The sequence below is a fragment of the Sus scrofa genome, chromosome 9 (assembly GCF_054392235.1).
Source record: "Sus scrofa isolate SSC_HxYL_T2T_F1_AM1 chromosome 9, Sscrofa_HxYL_maternal_Yorkshire_Landrace_v2.0, whole genome shotgun sequence".
In the NCBI taxonomy this organism is placed as follows: Eukaryota; Metazoa; Chordata; class Mammalia; order Artiodactyla; family Suidae; genus Sus; species Sus scrofa.
This window is the reverse complement of record NC_139391.1, coordinates 18,102,501-18,123,247: the sequence shown is the minus strand read 5'-3', so window position 1 is coordinate 18,123,247 and position 20,747 is coordinate 18,102,501. Positions and strand designations below refer to the sequence as shown.

Below are 20,747 nucleotides of genomic sequence, written 5' to 3'. Positions count from 1 at the left end.
TGAGGATGTAGGTTCAATCCCTGTCCCTGTTTAGTGGGTTAAGGATCCCAGATTGTTGTGAGCTGTGGTGTAGGTCACAGGTGCGGCTTGGATCCTGCATTGCTGTGGCTGTGGTTTAAGCCGGCAGCTGTAGCTCCAATTCAGCCCCTACCCTGGGAACTTCTATATGCTGCAGGTGCAGCCCTAAAAAACAAATAATAATAATCATAATAAATTTAAAAATAAAATAAATTAAATAAATAAATAAATAAATTTTCACCCATTTTCATAAATACCCAAGGTACAAAGATTATACATGGGTTGTTTCTCTGATGTAATCCATCTCCTATCAGCCAGAGAGACAGCTAAATCCAGACTGATAGAGAGGTGGGTTTTGCATAACAAAGGGAACCTCACAATCTGGTTGATTGATGTGTACATTTCTATGCCTCTCTGTGTTCCTTTGTTCAACCAGTGTAGATACAACCCCTGACTTCCAAGAATTCCTAATCTCAGTTCTGCATAAGTGGATTCCATTCATCTTCTCCTTTCAGACAAAGTTACTACTATTTTATTTGCCAGCCACCTACATGTTTCAGGAGTCCTGGACAATGATTGACACCAACACACAGCCACCATTTCTGAGACATGGAGTTAAATGATAAACTAATGCAAAACTGAGACAATGATAAGCAGTAAGAAAAAAAAATGGGGATTGCATCTAATAAAACTGTTTCACCTCCATTTATTGTTTTATATCAAATCTACAGGATAATAATGAAATACTAAAAATTATAGAAGATAGCTCACAAGTATACCTAGTCTTATCTAGTCATATGTCTGCCTTTGTAAAACTGGCTCTTGAATCTATGTCTGCAGGGAACAGTTATTTCCAACACTTTCGTGAGAAGTGTTTGAGAAGGATCAACCTATACAATTTCAACAGAATAGTCACTTCTAGGACATGTGCAAGTTTTGGCAGTTGAACCTCAAAGTTCATTGTGTCCACATCCCTGGACTCTAGACAGGTTGTTTTTAGTCCCACTGGCTTACTCTTATAGTTGTCAATGATTTTTGTGTTGAATTAGCTAGATAAGAGCTTTATAACCGTCTTGGTAACTCACATTTATTTGGCATTTATTGTGCTCCATGTACTTTTTTTTTTTTTTTTTTTTTTTTTTTTTTTGTCTTTTGGGGGCTGTACCCTCAGCATATGGAGGTTCCCAGGCTAGGGGTCCAATTGGAGCTATAGCCACCAGCCTATACCACAGCCACAGCAATGCAGGATCCGAGCTGCATCTGCCACCTACACCACAGCTCACAGCAACACCAGCTCCTTAACCTACTGAGCAAGGCCGGGGATCAAACCCCAATCCTCATGGATATTAGTCGGGTTTGTTACTGCTGAGCCACAACAGGAACTCCTCCATGTACTTTAAAAAGTGCTTTTCTGTAATGTAACATGTATTTCTCACAACAGCCTATTTTATATAAGCAAAGGGAAAAATTGAGATAGAGCTTTACTAACTTAGCCATAGTCTTTTTTTTTTTTTTTTTTAATTTTCCCACTGTACAGCAAGGGGGTCAGGTTATCCTTACATGTATACATTACAATTACATTTTTCCCCCACCCTTTCTTCTGTTGCAACATGAGTATCTAGACAAAGTTCTCAATGCTATTCAGCAGGATCTCCTTGTAAATCTATTCTAAGTTGTGTCTGATAAGCCCAAGCTCCCGATCCCTCCCACTCCCTCCCCCTCCCATCAGGCAGCCACAAGTCTCTTCTCCAAGTCCATGATTTTCTTTTCTGAGGAGATGTTCATTTGTGCTAGATATTAGATTCCAGTTATAAGTGATATCGAACTTCCATATGACCCCGCAATCCCACTCTTGGGCATCTATCCGGACAAAACTCTACTTAAAAGAGACACGTACACCCGCATGTTCATTGCAGCACTATTCACAATAGCCAGGACGGAGTTCCCGTCGTGACGCAGTGGTTAACGAATCCGACTAGGAACCGTGAGGTTGCGGGTTCAGTCCCTGCCCTTGCTCAGTGGGTTAACGATCCGGCATTGCCGTGAGCTGTGGTGTAGGCTGCAGACGCAGCTCGGATCCCGCGTTGCTGTGGCTCTGGCGTAGGCCGGTGGCTACAGCTCCGATTCGACCCCTAGCCTGGGAACCTCCATATGCCGCGGGAGCGGCCCAAGAAATAGCAACAACAAAAGACAAAAAAAAAAAAAGAAAAGAAAAGAAAAAAAAAAAAAAAAAAAAGGCAAAACAATAGCCAGGACATGGAAACAACCCAAATGTCCATCGACAGATGATTGGATTCGGAAGATGTGGTGTATATACACAATGGAATACTACTCAGCCATAAAAAAGAATGACATAATGCCATTTGCAGCAACATGGATGGAACTAGAGAATCTCATACTGAGTGAAATGAGCCAGAAAGACAAAGACAAAAGCCATAGTCTTAGTTAACAGTGGACAGAATTGGATTTCAAATCCAGGCAGTCTGGTTTGCATCCATGCTTGCAAGGACGGGACACTGTCTTTGCATTTGTTTTCTGGAATTTTCAGTCAGTTCTTTCTTTCCTTTAGTTATCATTCGGTCATTCATTAATTCCTTTATTTAACAAATAATATATTGAGTACCTAGCATGTCCCATGTAATAGCCATTACTCAGGAAGGAACTGTCAGGAGAAAAAACATGGTCAAACTGAATGGACAAAAAATGTGCCATTAATGAGTTCAGTCAATGTTGCAACTGAGAGTTTTTGGCTTCTTTAGTACTTAAAGTCACTGTAAGTTTCTTTTTCTTTTTTTTTTTATGCCATTTAACTGAGATTTGAGGTATACCTGACATATAAAAGCTGAACATATTTAATGTATATAATTCTATGACTTTGGGGATAAGTACATACCCATGAAATCATCACCACCATCAAAGCCATAAAATTATCCTTTACTTTCCAAAGTTTCCTCTCACCCCCTCTATTATTAGCATTATTATTCTTATTTTGTATGTGCATGTGGTAAGAATATTTAACATAAGATCTACCATCTTAGACGTTCCCACTGTGGCTCAGTGGGTTAAGAACCCAACATAGTGTCCATGAGGATGCAAGTTTGATTCCTGGCCTTTGCTCAGTTGCTGAAACTGCACGTAGATCACAGAGGCAGCTCGGATCCAATGTGGCTGTGGCTATGACATAGGCCAGCAGCCATGGCTCAGAGTTTACCCCTAGCTCAGGAGCTTCCATATATCTCAGGCGCCTCCTTAAAAAAAAAAAAAAAAAAAAAAAAAACTAACATCTTGGCAAATTTTAAATATATAATACAGAATTATTAGCTATAGGCACTATACCATGTAGTAGATCTATCATTTTCATTCTTGAGGCATAATGTTTGCTTGTTTTTTGCCTTTGATGTGAAGTTTGTTCTTACAATGATGTGTCTTCTGAAACAGAAAAATATTATCAGGATATAAGACCCAAAAACTTCTCTCAGGAGGACAAACGTTATTGTTTGCTGACTTCGAATGCAATAAACTTGTGATATCCATTGTCTATGGAGTGCTAAACTGAAAAATGAAGAGAACGGTTTCATTCTAAAGTCATGTGTCATAGAAAGCGACTGAGTTCACCTTTGATTCATTTTTCTATGAGTTTAGATGTAGGTAGTTTCTAGAACTCTTATGGTGTTTCTTCAACCACTGTATTGTTATATCATGCTAGATGTTGTGTGTCCATTTCCTGAAGCTCTGTTTAAACTTTTAGCTTTATTTATATTCAAATTCTTAAAAAAAAAAAAAAACCCTCAAAGTCTAAATAATTCCATCAAAGGATTTTCCAGGCACCATGCTATTTTTCCATTATTATGTTCTTGATATTCATTGTAGATGTAATGATTTCAAAAATAGCTGTGACATAATCCTTAACTGTTTTGAGTTTTAAAGCAGTTTTTAAAAAAATGAACCTTGGACAATAATAGGTCTCTCTCCTCTTATGTAAGGAAAACATAATTAGTATTTCCAAGGCAACTGCCAAGCTGAATCTGGAAATGAAAGAAAATGATTCATTTTTTAATATTCTGAAAGAAAAATGACCCTGAGGGAGAGAATAAAGAAAAAAAATCACAGTAGCCACCCTAAAAGACCAATTACCTTGCTTCAACCAAAAATATTCATGAATGCCCTCCTTCTGTCATTCTTACCACCTCCTTGTCCCTTTACCACCCCCCATTCTTATCTTCTTTATCCTTCTCCTCTTCTGCTCTCCTCCCCCAAAGGAAGTATGAATAATTTAGACTGTGATTTACCAGCTGTACCACGCTGTGTCTATTTTTCTTTAAATAGCTGTTCTTCTTTCTAAAACAATGTGTCCCCCTCCCTTCTCCCACTTTGTAGGAAAAATTCCTCCATATATTATTCATTCATAGTTCTGTAAGTACATTGATCTAAAATGAAACTCCATTAATTTCTTCAGACTTTTGTACCTAAATCACCACAGGTCAGTAAGTCTCCCAGCATCTGCCCTGTAGTCAGACTACAATCTCTTTTTTTTTCTTTTTCTTTTTTTTGGGGGGGAGATGGGTGTTTTGTAATAAATCTTTCAGTTTCTCAACTAAAATAACTATCACGTTGGGCATCACCTGAATCATACCATATATATTGCATACTTTTTTTTTTCTCTAAATACTCTAGCTATAGAATTGAAAACTATTTATCTGAGATGTTACCTTGTTCCATCCCTCATTTGGTACATCAGAATCCTACAGAAAAGCAACCATATGAAATTAGCCCCTCCCCTCTGCTAGAACACTCTAAGGATGGAGAACTTAAGGCCTCCTCAAAGCTATCCATTAGATACTAACCATCGTTAAAAATGTTTCCCTAAAATTGTATCAAAATATATTTCCCTAAACATCTCTCCCCTTATCAATAGCTCTTTCCCTTAGAAACAGAATGACGAATGCCAATTCCTCTTCCACTTTTGTTTGAAAGTTATGTCTTGATAGTTCTCCACTTCTCAGTTTTTTAAGATACCTTACACATTTCCACACATCCATTTATCTTCTCTAAATAGATTACCCTGTTAACAAACCTTCTCTTGATTCCTTAGGATGTTATTCCTCCACTTAAAAAAAAAAAAAAAAAAAAAAAAAAAAAAACCTCAGGCAGAATTGTACCATCTGACCTTTACACTGATTCTACTATAAGAAAAAATTATTCTGTCTGTCATATTTGCAATGAGCCTCTTAGTGTTTCAAATAATATGACTTTAATGTCAGACCTCTCTGATGTTTCATGGCTCTCACTCAGATGGCTCTCTTTATCAAGTAATAATTTTTAAAATTTCCCCTGCTACTTGGCACTTATTATAATTCACTAGAATTTTGTTTTGTTATGTTTTCAAATGGCAGTGACATCTGATTTTAATGGACCCGTACCAGTAGCTCAGTGTCGTAATCTCAGGCTGAATAGATGACCTCTTGACCTTGAACTTCATGAGACAGATGGACAGAGATTAACCATATTGATAATTTTCCAATTCTTACATATATTTTTACACACCGGTTTTTATTAAGCCCTACCAAGATGATACACAGAGCTATACATATTACAGAAATATGATCTTCAGCTGTTTCTACAAAAGAGCAAAAACTCTGAATCCAGGATTACCTAATTGTCTTCTTTACAGGAACAACGTAAACTGTTAATTGGGAAAGCCCCTTGTCTCATTGTGACTTAAAGGTTATCATATTAGTCTCTTCTTTCCCACAGTCTTTGCTTGACATTTGAAGGAAAAACTGTCAGTGAGAGAACTCTTGCATCTTTTACAGAGGATAAGTTTATATCTTCTTTGCTTAAAGAGAAGATATAGGTAAGAGGAAAGGTAGTAGAGGCATTGAAGTCATGGGCAAAGACAGTGGACCCAGAGATGGGATAACGGGATTCAAGCATTAACTCTACCTAACTGACCTCGGCCAGGTCTTGTCCATCTTTGGTCTTTTGTTTTGTCTTCAGTACCATGGCTGCTTTGCCTCAGATCAGTGTTTTTCAAGCGTGTTTTAAAATGTTCGTCTCGTGCCTCTGTCACCTGAAAAGGGCCTGTTGTCAAATAAGTCTGGGAAATTCTGCAACCTGGATCTCACCTCTCTTGTAGATTCTCAACAAACTTTAGCATATTAAAGCGCCTGTGACGTCCTTCAGTCAAGGAACTGATTTAACTTTGATTAATGCTATAACTTTCCAATGTATTTTATTATGGAACTTTTTTCTTAAAGTATTGTTTATAAAATACCTAGAACTAGTGTTCAGTGGAGAACACTCTAGGATGTGCCATGTCTGAGCATCTCTGATTTTTATTCCAAAGTTTACATCCTATGGTAAGGATATTAAGTGGATTTAGGGAATATGAATAGAAACACTAGGGTTTTCTGATAGAATATTGGCTTTGAGGATCTAAATTATCATTTTCGGTAGATGTACACTATCACCTAGTTTCATTCAAATATTAATGAGAAAATCACCTTGAAGAGCATTCAAATATGCAGATATTTTCTGAATAATAAAGACGACTTTAAAGGATTTTCATTGCTTAGACCAACCTTAGCTACTACCGACAGCTGTAACTGTCTCTACACAAAGCTCTTTCCGCCCACCAACACACTGCTTCCTCCTTAAAAAGATCTTTCACCTATAGCACCCCCTCAGAGTCCTCACTCCAACACTTGGGAGTGGGGCAGGACAGTTGTTACTGGTGTTCTTATTTTCCAGAAGAGCAAGTTGGAACTCAAAGATGACAAATTTCTAGTATTACATAACTAATACATTGTGAAATTGGACTCAGACGCAGATATCAATTTCCTAAAGCCACATTCCTTTCAGCAGAGTACTCAGCCTCTCTGGTGCTCAATATGGGTTGCACATTTGAATCTCGTGATAAGTTCTTGAACATTAGTGATGCCCAGGCCTCAATCAATCCTTAATAATCAAATCAGAATCTCTGGGGAAAGAGCCACACCTTATTTTTATTTTTATAGTTTCCCAAATGGTTCTAATGTGCAGTCAGAGTAAGAACCACAGTCCTACCTTGACCTATCACATCCTACCCCACTCTGCTGCTGCTCTACTGCTTCTCCTGAGGGTAACTTCGGTGATAATGCTTATTCTATCAAGCTGGCCCAGCATCATTTAGCAATTTCCAGTAATGGACTGAAAGACATTTCAAAGTAGTTTACCCTTTAGGCTCTGTCCCCTGTAGTTAGAGTACCTTCTGAAATACCAGGAAAAAAAAATCTGGGTAATTATTTCTTGGACTCCCATCTAATTTCTCTCAAATGTAATAAAATTACAGTGTGATGCAAATGCAATGACATATTTAAGGGTTACAGTGTTTTATATATAAATAATTTTTATATAAAGGGTTAAAGTCTTCAACTGTATTGCTTATTTCTTTTGTTTTTATTTTCAGTTTAGTAACCCTGTTTATAGAACTTGCTCTGTAGTCATCACATATTGGTACTTACTATAGACCAGTGGTTTTAAAATTCTTTTAATAGCACACCGCATCAGTAAAACATAGAAAGTTTCCTCTAGTCTATGTATATTTCTCTACTTCAAATTGCATTCATATATTGCTCTGCTAATATATTATATGCGCTTTTAAACCATACACAAAAAATAGAAAGATGAATATCACTGTGATAAATATTTAGAAGTTCATATATTACTTCCTGCACCCAGTGGACTGCCCTGGGGTTCCTATCATACTGTCCGTTTTGGTGACTGCTAACATAGAGAAAGCTGGAGTCAATCAAAACATCACTGTCACTAGCTCTTTCTTTCTCTCTGCAAAATGAAAAGTTAAGAAATGTATCAATGATTAATGAAGGAGCAAGAAATTCACACTGTTGGAGCTTTGATTAGGTCCCTTATAAGCTGACATAACCCGATACTCACATTCTGTACCAGCCTTTTATTCTTATATCCCATGCCTGACACAGAAGGGGTGTCTAGTAAGTGTGTGTTGTTGGTTGAATGGCCTTCATTCCTTATCTTTCCTCTCTGACTCAACACAAGTGCCTCATTCTTCCTATTAAGTAGGGAATTTTGACGCCCTTCCTTGGGTGTGCCACATTGTTATTTTTTAACTTATTTAGCTTATTACTTCAACATTTATTATGTGCCTGCAATTTACAGTGTGTCAGCTGGGGGAATACAAAGATGAAAACGATCTAATCATTGCCCTTGAGAAGGTCAGTCTTGAAGATGGAAAGAGGTACTGCAGAAGTATTATGTAAGAGAAGGAGTGATCATTTTCCCAGAAAGAACCCTGAACCCTGACCAGGAAAAAAACTATTTCCAGCATTAGGATCAAGAAAAGCACCGTGTCTGATTATGATGTTTGTTTGCTCTCTGTATATTGCTTTACAGTATCTTTTCAGGTTCATGATAGCATTTTTTTTTCTCATAAACACAAGTAAATCAACACATAGATCAGTATGCTTCCCATTTTACATATAAGAAAAGTAATGCTCAGTAAATATGTTAATTTACCCAAATTCACAAAACTAGAAATTGAGAGCAAATCTGGATCTATATTCAAAACTACTCTCATTGTACCAAGTTGCCTTCATTTCAAGAAACACCTAGGTTGAAAATATGGCTGTTATTTCTCATAAATTTCAGTCAATTCACTGGACATAAGAAATAAGCTTCCTTCTTTCCCATTCTAATTTTCCACATTCATGAGATCTTGGCTATGTGTGTCTTATAAAGAGGCCATTGCACGTAGTTTCTGTTTTCCCTTATTTAAAAAGGTTTTGTTCTTGTTCATTTGAAAATAGAGTTAACTTTGTTCTAACCATAATTAATGCATGTTCATTGCTGATAAGATGAAAAATATGAAAATATTTATTATATAGAAATAACCATTATTAACATTTCTTATGTATTCTCCGCTATTATTTTTAAAACAAATTTTGTTCTAACAATTAATTGCAATGCACTGCAGAGATTTCAATCTTTAGTTTATTCATGTTTATTTTCATATTACAGACATTACTACATTATATTGGTTCCCTTTTTAATTTATCTTACAATATACTGATCATCTACATTGTCTATTTTTTCACAAAGTTAACCTTGGAGCTGGTGATGATTTTACAGTGTTTCTAGACTCTCACGTTCCCTTGTACTACGTCTTAGTGCAACTTTTATTTCCCAAATGCCTCCCAGTTTGTCTCACCACATTGCTATTCCTGAATGAATATGGAAAGGTCAGTATCTCGCCATCTGCTCAGTTGCTCACTCCTCCTTCTCACACCCTCTCAGGCCCCCACACCTCCCACCTTTGTACCATCACAGATGTATTTGCTTACACTTATTTGAATGCCCATGACACTCGCCACCTTCACTTCTTGCAAGCCTCCTGGCACCTCTTTCTCTGGTCTGCCCTCTTTTGTTGGCATCAATCTCCATTTCAGGGTTCCCTCTTCTATTTGAGAAGACGAGTAATCTCACCTCCAGCCTCACTCTCTCAGCCTCAGTCCTCTGTCCTATTGCACATATATGGCCAAGCTGCACACATGTCCCCCTCTGTGTAGCACACACCATGGAAACACTTCATTCAAATGCACATTTTTTTTTCTGAAACCAGGCCAGTTGCTCAGTGTTCACCATTATTGGCAGATACTTGATGCAAAAGAAAAAAAAAAAGGGAAAAGACAATGAAAAACAATGACAAGAGCAACTAGCCAATCAGTATAATGTCCCTTTTCTCTGTGAACAATCAGCTCCAGCTGTAGGCCCTTTATCTTGAGAGTTCAGAGGATAATGCACACATATAATTAACCCAAATAAACCCACTTTCATGAAAAACATTTTGAAGACTTCAGCACAAAAGAGCACTTTCTGGTCCAGATCCTGTACTATTCTGAATTTTGAAAAAGACCGCACAGAAGCCTCATCAACAGTACTCCAATTAAACTCATCAGTTCACAGATGTTTACAGGAAAACGCTCAGCGAAAATTTTCACCAAGAATTCCTGTTTCCTGGGAAGAGAGATGGATGATGACAATAGTAATTGTCATAAGAGCTAACATTAATAAGTACTTTAATGGGCCTGCCGCTTTACATAGGTCAATACATCTAAATTGAGACTCTTTTGAGGCAGTGATTATTATCATACCTATTTTACAGATGTCAAAACTGAGGCTCAGTGGGTTAAATAAGTTTCCCAAAGTCACATAGCAAGGTAGTTCCAGGACCAGAATGAGTCCTGGTTTGCATGGCTCAAAAGCATGCACTCTCTTTTTTTTTTTTTTTTTTTTTGCCTTTATATAATGATTTTTATTTTTTTTTCCATTATAGCAGATTTACAGTGTTCTGTCAATTTTCTACGATACAGCATGGTGACCCAGTTACACATACATGTATACATTCTTTTTTCTCACATTATCGTGCTCCATCATAACTCACTAGACATTAAGTTCCCAGTTCTACATAGCAGGATCTCATTGCTAATCCATTCCAAAGGCAATAGTCTGCATCTATTAACCCCAAGCTCCCCATCCATCCCACTCCCTCCCCCTCCCCCCTTGGCAACCACAAGTCTGTTCTTCAAGTCCAGGATTTTCTTTTCTGTGGAAAGGTTCATTTGTGCCATGTATCTGCAGCAACATAGATGGAACTAGAGATTCTCATACTGAGTGAAGTAAGTCAGAAAGAGAAAGACATACCATATGATATCTAATAAAAGCATGTCCTCTTAATCACTACATTCTGTTGCCAGTATCATACCACCTGTTCCATGACTAAAATCTGTGTAAATTTTCCAACACCTTGTAGTCACCAAATAAAAAAGGATTGAACTACCACTATATCAAATTACCAGTATTTCCCCCAATATCCTCTTTTTCCTCACTTCTCACTTTTGGCCTTTCTTCACCTTCTGTTTTCTGCTGTAAAGATTTTCCTGGTAGTCTGAGGGTCTGTAAGGAAGTCATTCTCATAAAACATGCCTAAAGATAACATTTTCTAGACCATTTCAATGCCCAACTTAAAAATGGAAAAGTGCAATTTAATAAGCACTGGCCACATTTTTTTTTTTCATGGATAATCTAATGAGCTGTGTGCTTTCTGTACCCTGGGGAGAGAGACACTGGGCCTTTGTCAGAAACAGAGCTTTGGTACCACTTGTAATCTAATCCAGTTGGTTTCTAGCCTTTAGGGTCTTTATCTATTAGCTTGTCATCTCTTCTGTTTATGCCAACAAATTCCTTCTCTCTTCTATTTTTCCATTATAGGTGTTTTTTAGGGTGTATGGTTGCAACATTCAGAGCCACCTTTAGGCAACCATCTTTTAAGAGAAAACATCCACTTCCATATATATTTTAAACCATTGTATGTAAGCTTTATTTATAACTCTTCATTATCTAGTGCAAGTGGTACTGTCCTTTAAAAAAGTGATTAGTCAAATATATAAGGAGGTTCTAAAGAGACAGATATATCAAGCTTATTTCCATTTTACTTTTTATTTTTTTGACTCTGTCACTGTATCTGGCTGATGCAACATATTATCACCATTGGATTAATAAGCGAGAAAGGTGATGATTACTCAGGCTTTTATACCAGGTAGAAATTCACATTGCTTCTAATATGTAACCTTGGGAGGATACTCTGTTTTCTTAAAGAAAGAATATATGATGTCAGTCCTAGGTTTCAGTGAACTAACACTCAAGGGCTGTCTCACTTTCACCTTTTCAAGAGGACTGTGATTCAGCTGGCTTTACCACTTAAGGACTGTGTGATCTCTTTATTGCAAGTTAGCCTCTTCAAATGTCAGTTTTTCTCAGCTGTAAAATGGGCCTAATTATTAATGTCCTCCTCATAGACATATAACCAGGATTGATTATATGACTTATGCCAAAATACATTCAGAATACTTCTAAGATATATGACATTTATGTGATAAATAAATGTTGGGTATTATTATTATTGTTCTTACTATCATCTTTGTTATTTCTCTGTCTGCAACTAAGAGCTGCCGTCATCAGCTGTGTTTCCCATACCTGCGGTCCCTCTACATCCCCACTCTGTGTGGGTCTATTTTTCCATCTACCCATTCATTCCATAAATAGCCATATGCTATTAGAATGTGCGTCTCGTGAGAGCAAGGGCTGTGTCCATCTGGAAAAAGCAGTAGGATGAATGGTTAAAAGCATGGTCTCTGGAAACAAACTGCCTGGCTTTGAATTCTGCCTCAACTACCATTAGGTCAGTGACTTTGGGCCAAGTTTCTGAACCTCCTGGAGACATGCCTTCCTCATTGTAAAATGAAAGAAATTATAATAGCTAGTTCAGAAGTTATTGTGAGGTTTGATTGTGCTAATATATGTAAAATAATTTAGAATAATGCCTGGCATATTATAAGGCTATGTAAGTGTCTGCTGTGATTATCATTCTTACTGTTTATCACTGTCTCTCTAATACGTAAAATAGTGACTGACATGTAATAGGTATACAGTAAACATTTAATTAATGAAAGAACAAATGCTAGACACTGGAAATCAAAAAGATTTGAGAGAATGTCACTCGTCTAGAAGAGAACTACAGGAACCAGTGGAGAGACTTACAGCTTATGGAGATGTCACAGTCAACAATCAGCTTCAATTCCTTCCTAATTCCACGGCCCCTAACCTGGACTACACCGCCAAGGACTAACTAGCATGTGAAATTTGTATAACAAGAGGGAAAAATAAAAAGCAATGATATGAGGTATTGTATGACCAGAGTGTGGAGTAGATAGTTGAGAGAATATGTAGGAATCCAATATATTTTATTTATTTACACTTACATTACATTTTTTTAATTACACATCTTTTCAGCAGAAACTAACTAAGGAGTTGCTCCATTAAAAAAAAAAAAAAAAAATAGGAGCTTGGAGTTCTTGCTGTGACACCGTAGGTTAAGAATCTCGTTGCAGTGGCTTGGGTCATTGTGGAGGCATGGGTTTGATCCCCTGATAATGAATTGGGTTAAAAGGATCTGGCATTGCCACAGCTGTAGTGAACATAGCAGCTGCAGCTGGGCTTCATTCCCTGACCTGGGAATTTCCATACACTGTGGGTGCAGACATAAAAATTTTAAAAATAAATAAACAAAAGGAGCTAAACAAGGGTAACCAAGGTATTGAACATACTTCTTGAATATTTTAAAGCCATTTAAGAGAACTGCTGCAGAGACCTGTATAAGCCACTGCCATGAAGTAGTAATTTCCCTGGTATCACAAGTTTTCTTTCCAAAAGAGAAAGAGGATTTGCTCTAAAGCCCATGGCAATAAGGTACTCTTGAACTTGTTCATCTGAAAAAGCACTATATTCCAACATTAGCACACTTTCTTTCGGAAATAGACTCATGTTAAATGACATTTTGATGGGAACAAAGTGAGAAAAGCCAAGTTTGGTGGAGCTGTGGGGAAATGGGGTCGCTCATATAGTTGCGGTATTAGAGTAAACTAGTTCATATTTTCAGAGGGCACTGTGGAAATAGGTATCAGAAGCCTTATAATATTCATATAGTTTGGTCCAGCATTCACTTGTGATTTGTCCTGGAGAAGTCATCAAAGTGGTGCACAATTACAGAAAAAGGTTTATCGCAGCATCATGTATAATAAAATAAAATTAGAAATGAACTAAATGTGCTTTAGTAAGAGATTAGTTCAATCATTATGTTCTAGCCATGCAGCACAGTGCTTTGCAGGAAACAATACTTAACATTGTTGAAATACATCATGGTATAGGCAAGTGGTTACTCGAAGGTAAAAGCAGCTTCCAAAACAATGTGTATAATATGGTCACAGTCATTTAAAGAAATAGATCCATATAGGGAGATCGTGAATAATTTTTATTTTCTTCCATTGTTTTAGTTTGTTTTCCTTAATGAATGTATATTACTTTTGTAATCATAATCACTACAGCATAAGAAAGACATTTTTTCCACCAAGAGTATTCTAATTTCCATTATAATATAATGTATTTATTATAATATTAATATAATAAAATATAATGTAAATTTCCTCATAGAAAAAGGCAGAAGCAACCAGTTTTCAGCATCAGCAACTGTATCTCATCTGCTTTGGCTAATGCTATTTATCTGTTCTATCCAAGTATGATACAGATGTTGGACTATCCTATTTTCAATTTAATCTTTACATAAATTCATAATTTTGTGTAGCTTCTCATGTGAATATTTCTCTTCACCTGCATAGGTTTGGCTCTAATAATGAATTTTTTCCCCTTTCAGGTAAACAACTACAGTTTAGAAGAAGTAACGCATGAAGAGGCAGTAGCAATATTGAAGAACACATCAGATGTAGTTTATCTAAAAGTTGGCAAGCCCACCACAATTTATATGACTGATCCTTACGGTCCACCTGATATTACTCACTGTAAGTACCACACGCTCAGTCCATCTTTGAACAGCATGTTGGGTTTGCAAAACTGGAATTCTGCAAAACTTGGCAAAGTCTTCTGTTTGCACCTTTGCTCTTGTTTAGCCTGTGGAAATACTTCAGAGGGATCCCACGCTTCACTCCCTGGGGCCTTACCTGATGAGTTAGCAGGTTCACTGTTATACGAAGGCTTGATAATGTATGTTATGGACAGTGCAATTACAACAACATAGGAGAAACATATGTTTAAATTTATTTTATTGAAATGTACTTGATTTACAATGTGTTAGTTTCAGGTGTTCAGCAATGTGAGTATGAGTCAGATACATACACACACACACACACACACACACACATTCTTTTTCATATTCTTTCCCCTTACCGGATATTGAATATAGTTCTCTGTGCTAAGCAGTAGGACCTTGTTATTTATCCATTGTCTCTATATAATAGTTTATATCTGCTAATCCCAAACTCCCAACCCTTCCTCCATAACCCTCTTTCCCCCTTGGCAACCACAAATCTATTCTCTATGTCTGTTTCTGTTCTGCAGAAAGTTCCTTTGTGTCATATTTAGATTTCACACATAGGTGATATCATATGGTCATCTGTCTTCCCCTTTCTGACTTAGTTCACTTAGTATGAGAATCTCTATTTGTATCTACGTTGCTGCAAATGGCATCATTTCATTCTTTTTATGGCAGAGTAGTATTCTAAGGAAGAGCACATTTTAAATGCTATTTCTTAAGCCCTAGAGCGTGATAGTTCACATTCCATAGTAGCCTCTTTTCCTTGTTCAAAACTAGATAGTAGCAGAGTGGGAAAGAGGACCCAACAAAATAAACCAGAATAGCACTGTGCTTCTTCCTGGGAGAAAGGACCTTGCCCTCAAATGGTGACATCATGATCCTTAATCACCATCATTAGAGTTCTTACCTGTATCTGAACTTGTTATATTGGCAGCGAAGCCGGAGGAAAATGTCAGTCCCTATGGCAGTAGAGGTGGTTGGACGTGGGGGCTTCTAGGGCAACAACTAAGAGTAAGATGCTGGACTGGGCTCTCACAAAGTCCACTGCTACATAAGCCTTGTGTTCCCCTTCTTCTTAATAGGTCAACAGGAAGATTCTGTCTTGGGAGCCTAGATTTAGAAGCAATTCATTTTTGATGTGAGTTTAGGGGACTGTTTTGTCAACATCAGTGAATTTGCTCATTCTGAAATTGTGAGAAACCAGTTGTAAGATTGGGAACTCGTAATGTCCTCAGGACCTGTCATTAATTAGTACTATGGTCTTAAGTAAGTCAATGAACCTCTCTTAGATTCGGATGTTTCTCCTGAGAGAAATTGAAAGGTTGGAAAATTTTGTTACCTGCCTATTATGTTAGCTATTGCTTTTCTCAAGGATGATTCTAAAATGACTTGCCCCCAAGTGTGTCTCTTTTTCAGGTAGGCAGTATGCAGAGATCAGCTTTACCCTAGTATGAAAGAGTTTAAAAGTTCTTCAAACCAGATAAATTTAGAAAAATCAGTCTTGAGGCTCTGTGAGCCTCTTCTTAAAGGGCGTATAAGGTCAATGTCAGGTAGAAAAAAAAAGGAGAAAACAAAACTTGCTATTCAGTTCAAGAAATATGTATTGAATAATTCCAATATGTGCAAGACACTTGTAAGTTAATATGTGGGATCCAAAGGATATGCGGTCATGGCCCTCACTGAAATGAAGGCTAAAGTCAGATGCATGAATAGCTGCAGTATTTGGCAAAATGAAAGGGATGTGTTTGCCATGAAAGAGGCAAAAATAAACATCCTTTGGGCATTCAGTAGAAAAAGATGTCACCTGTTTTTGGAAGACCAGAAAAATCTTTATGCAGAGGGTGGCATTTGGATTTTATCTTAAAGAATGGTTAAGATTTCAGAATCAAAGGTGAGCTAAGAGATAGAAGTAAAGATAGCTAGAAAAGTGGAACAAAGTCACAGATATTAGGAAGAACAGGCTTTACTTAAGGACCATAGCCTATGTGTAAGGGGGATTATTGAAATGAGTCAGTCTTGCAAAAATGATGAAAGGGAGAATTTATATTCAATGCAATAGTGTCAGTGGAAAGATTGAAACAAGAGAACAGCATGATCAGACCTGGATTTCTCAAGGTGTGACATGCATTTGGGGAGAGTAGAGGCAGGGGTTGGGAGGGGTTTTCAGTTGCTCAAAAGGGGGGTGAATTTGGGTGGAGGATCACAAAAGGAAGGCAAGAGTTCTTAGCCTTCCTGGGATGGGATGAAAGTCTTATACAAGAACTTGCTCTTAAGAGCCTTCTGCTTTTGGTGATTTGATATTAATTATGTGAAAAGAATGTGAGCTCTGCAATTAGAAAGCTAACATTTTTATTACAATAGAAAATTAATCATCGTTCTGAAAATGTGAGTGCTGGGTCTCTCCAATTTTTCTCTTCACCTAATTATACTAGCTGGGCGTACAGATATCACTGCTATTGCGTCTTTCCAATCCTAAAGGTCACCATGTCCCTGTACATATTAAATGCAAACAAACAGCAACTCCCCCATCTTGATGGATAAGAAAATTCTTAGTGTGTGACAAACCCTTTCTATTTTTAACCGAACGATAGCATGACACATTGAATCACCCACATAACAGATTTCTTTTTCTTTTTTTTTTCACCCCTTAGCTTACTCTCCACCAATGGAAAACCATCTACTCTCTGGCAACAATGGCACTTTAGAATATAAAACCTCCCTGCCGCCCATCTCTCCAGGAAGGTACTCACCAATTCCAAAGCACATGCTTGTTGAAGACGATTATACCAGGTCAGATATGCTTGTTGGTTAATTGGATTTGTGATCATTACCAGGAAGAAATTGCAGTTGCCTAACATGGCAGTGGTTGCTTCTGAGCATCATTCAGATTTATTGTGGTCTTGCTTCAAGTGGAAATCTCCCAAACTTGTAAACATGTATCATTGTCCTCTGTTGGAAGTAAAACCATGGATTCTTTGTGGAGAAACAGTAGTATACACACGTCCGTCACTTGACAATTTATTACAACTTCTGATATCTAACTCCATTGGAGCTTGATAGCTATACTTTAAGATAGGTATTATTAATCAAAGAGAGAAGGTGAAGCTGAGGTTCAACAAGAAGGAAGTAGCCTACCAATATTACATATTTGGTTAGTGGAAGAGTCAGAACTGAAAAACTGTTTTGTTTTCTGGGGCGGGGGAGTGGGTTAACAGTAAATTCCAGTTCTTGCCACCAGTGGCCACCTGCAATTCAATGGAAGTGGGGAGTCAATCAACCCTCCCTAGAGTATAATAGCTACAGATAGAAAGGAAAGGAGTGAAATTAATTCCAAAGGTTTGAATTTCATATATCTTATTAATCCCAAGAGGAACAAGACAGGATTTTAGGACAGAGCACAGAACCACATTGCTAACCCCACAAAGTAAAACTAAATTTAGCCAGCATGCCTCTGGAAAAGTCGGGTCTGAGAATTCAAGGAAGACCAATTTAGTCTACCTCATGGTCACTGGTAAGGAGTCAATACATTTTGGATGATGAACAAATAAATGAATGAATGGGTGGATGAATATTTTAAAATGTACATTTTTTTCTTTTTTCTTTTTATTGTTTTCCTGTTGTACCAAAGTTAATATATGCTCATACTATTTGGTGAGATAATGCAGAGATATATAAGAAACAACAATCTTTCTCCAGCCAGTCTTGAGGTTCCCAATGTGACATTCTGGCTTGAACATTTCATACCTTCCCCATGTTCATGCAAATATGTACAAAGCACACTCAGCATGACATTGTTTTTACAAAATAAGTTGGTATTTTACACATTGCTCTGCAACTTGGTTTTCTCATTGAGAAATAGTTGGGCCCAAATGAAATTACATAAAGATAATGTACACTTTTTTTCCAAAAGCATTTGTGTGTTAAGATGATAGAGATGGATCTTTTGGTTTTATATCCTGCCTATCCAATGAAGTCATTTGTCATTTGTCAGCTTTTAAAAAGCAGAGGAGACTTCCTACTGCCTAATTTTTCTCACTGGTGCCCATGTATGCTTTGGTCTTTTCATCCCTTTGCTATTTCTTTTTAAATGATGAAGCATTTTCCATTTATTTTGCAATTTCAGGTTTGCTGAAGTAGCTTGTTACATCTTTAGCCAAGGATTGGAATGTTTAGATGCGGCAAATGTGCATCTGTGGTTTAAATCAAATATAAACTTCTTCCTATGCTGAAATGCCTAATCGCTATGCTCTTAATTCAAATGAGGGCTCCAGCAAAGATAATCCCCATGGTTCTCTAAAGATTGTGTGAATATGGGCACCTTTACTCACCAGAGCGATAATCTATTTGCTCTCATCCTTTTGCTAATATTTGATAGGATTTTAATTTGAAAATGTCATTTTATCTTGCGAGGCTCCATAGTGAATTAAAATTTATTAAACCTCATTCATAATCCAGGCCCTTTTCTAGCTGTTTTACTTACGTTATCCATCTAATCCTCCCCAAAACACAGAAAGAAGGGCTTTTATCCCCATCTTAGAGATGTAGACACTGAAGTTCAAAGAGGTTAAAGAACTTGCTTGTGGTCACACAGCTTTTAAGTGGGAAAACATGGTGTGATGCCAGCTTTAAAATTCAGGCTCTGAAGAAATATTTTCATTTTCTCCTTGTATTTAAAATGATAAGCAATTCATCTAAAATGGTTCTCATCATAGAAATATGTAGCTAGAAAGAGACCCAAGAGTTTTGATGAGCTCTAAAGACGATTAGATCCAATTTGAGACCTACTTCTACCAATGGCTAAATATGTGACCTTGGGCAAACCTTTTAACCCCCGCAAGCCTCAGTTTGTTCATCTTTACCATGGGGCAGTAATCAAACTTTCTCAAAAGACTGTTGTAATGATTAAACGAGATAGTACAGGCAAAGAACTTGTAATGACGCCTGACACATAATGAGTATTAAGTGAATGTTATCTATTTAATGTAGGTATATTCATTATAATTCTTAATCTACCTAAGATGTCGCATGGGATATTTTAGATGGTGTCAAGGAAGAGAGTCCCACAGTGATATGCCTCAGGATCCTTGTTCTCTGGCAAGACAATCCCACAACTTTGCATAAAATCTTCCAAATAGCTGGTGCCTGGGAAATGTGTGAAATAAATTACATCAGTTCACACACACACACACACACACACACACACACGCACACACGCCTCCCCCACATCCTCACCGTGGCTGTCTCCTCTCAAAGGTGTTCTGAGCTATAAGGTGTTACCAAGGGCCTCAGAGTTCTCTGCCTTATTCATAAATGTTCATTGAGTACTTTCTCCTTGACAGTGGGCACTGCAGTAGAAATGCAAAATGGAATAGGAAACAACATCTCCAAAAAAACCCATCAAATTGACACAAAAATCTATGTGGAACCAGTGGATCCCCCCAGTGCCTCTTTCCTAACCATGCAGACCCACTCCATAAAGTTTTCCATGAAGCCTGTATTCTTGTTTTTTAATTCTGAGATTTTATGTTTTTCTCTCAAAATGCTATGTCATCTTTGGTAGTCAATAGCAGTTACTTATCTGATTATATATCCTTACCTGGAAAATGAAAAGTTGGCAACTTTATGTCAGTCTCCATTTTGTAATGTAAAAGTGCTTTACCATCCCAAAGTATGGGAAACAAACAAAATTTGATGAATTCAATGAAGGGCTCTCATGTGGCCCTAGCAGAGTTCCCCAGCACCACCAGAAGCCCTTAGTAAGTTTTTATAAATGATTTTTTTTTTTTTGAGTTTTATGTGAATGCTGCAGGAACAGCCTATGGCATCAAATAAAGTTTCAAAGAGGAGGTAACTTGCATTTGTGCTTTAAAAAATGTGTAGGCATTTGTCAGAGAGTCAAGATCAGGACGGGCATTTATGATAGGTGATAGCACATACATACTTAAGAAAGAATGGGGAAATGAATACATCTGTTAGCGTTTGAATGCAAGGTTCATAAAGGAACGGTATCTACCTTTAAATTGGCTTTATATTTCTATCCTTTCTGTCATATGCAACTTAGGCGTAAATCTAGTCTACTGCATAAAGTAGTGAAAGCCACAAGATGACTACTATGCATCATTAACACTAACTGCTTTAATTTATATTATTGCCCCTAGATTAGTTACATAATATTCTTGATTTTTACAGGTAACAAAAATGAGTTTAATTCCTATGGTAATTTTCTCAAATCCTACTGCAAGCAAGAAGCAGAGTTAAAATTTGAATTCAA

At 37.2% G+C, this 20,747-nt stretch overlaps 1 protein-coding gene across 50 annotated transcripts in view; it reads left to right on the top strand.

Moving 5' to 3' along the window:
* Positions 1 to 20,747, top strand: part of DLG2 (discs large MAGUK scaffold protein 2) — a 1,974,117-nt gene that overhangs the window by 1,452,412 nt on the left and 500,958 nt on the right. For all 50 annotated transcript variants that reach the window (XR_014814818.1, XR_014814817.1, XR_014814819.1 and 47 more), the window contains 2 exons: positions 14,300 to 14,444; positions 17,128 to 17,266. Coding sequence is in view for 44 of the 50 variants with exons in the window: in XM_084975536.1 (XP_084831662.1) it covers positions 14,300 to 14,444; positions 17,128 to 17,266 (284 nt within the window). In the remaining 6 variants the exon portion in view is untranslated. The remainder of the gene's footprint in view (positions 1 to 14,299; positions 14,445 to 17,127; positions 17,267 to 20,747) is intronic.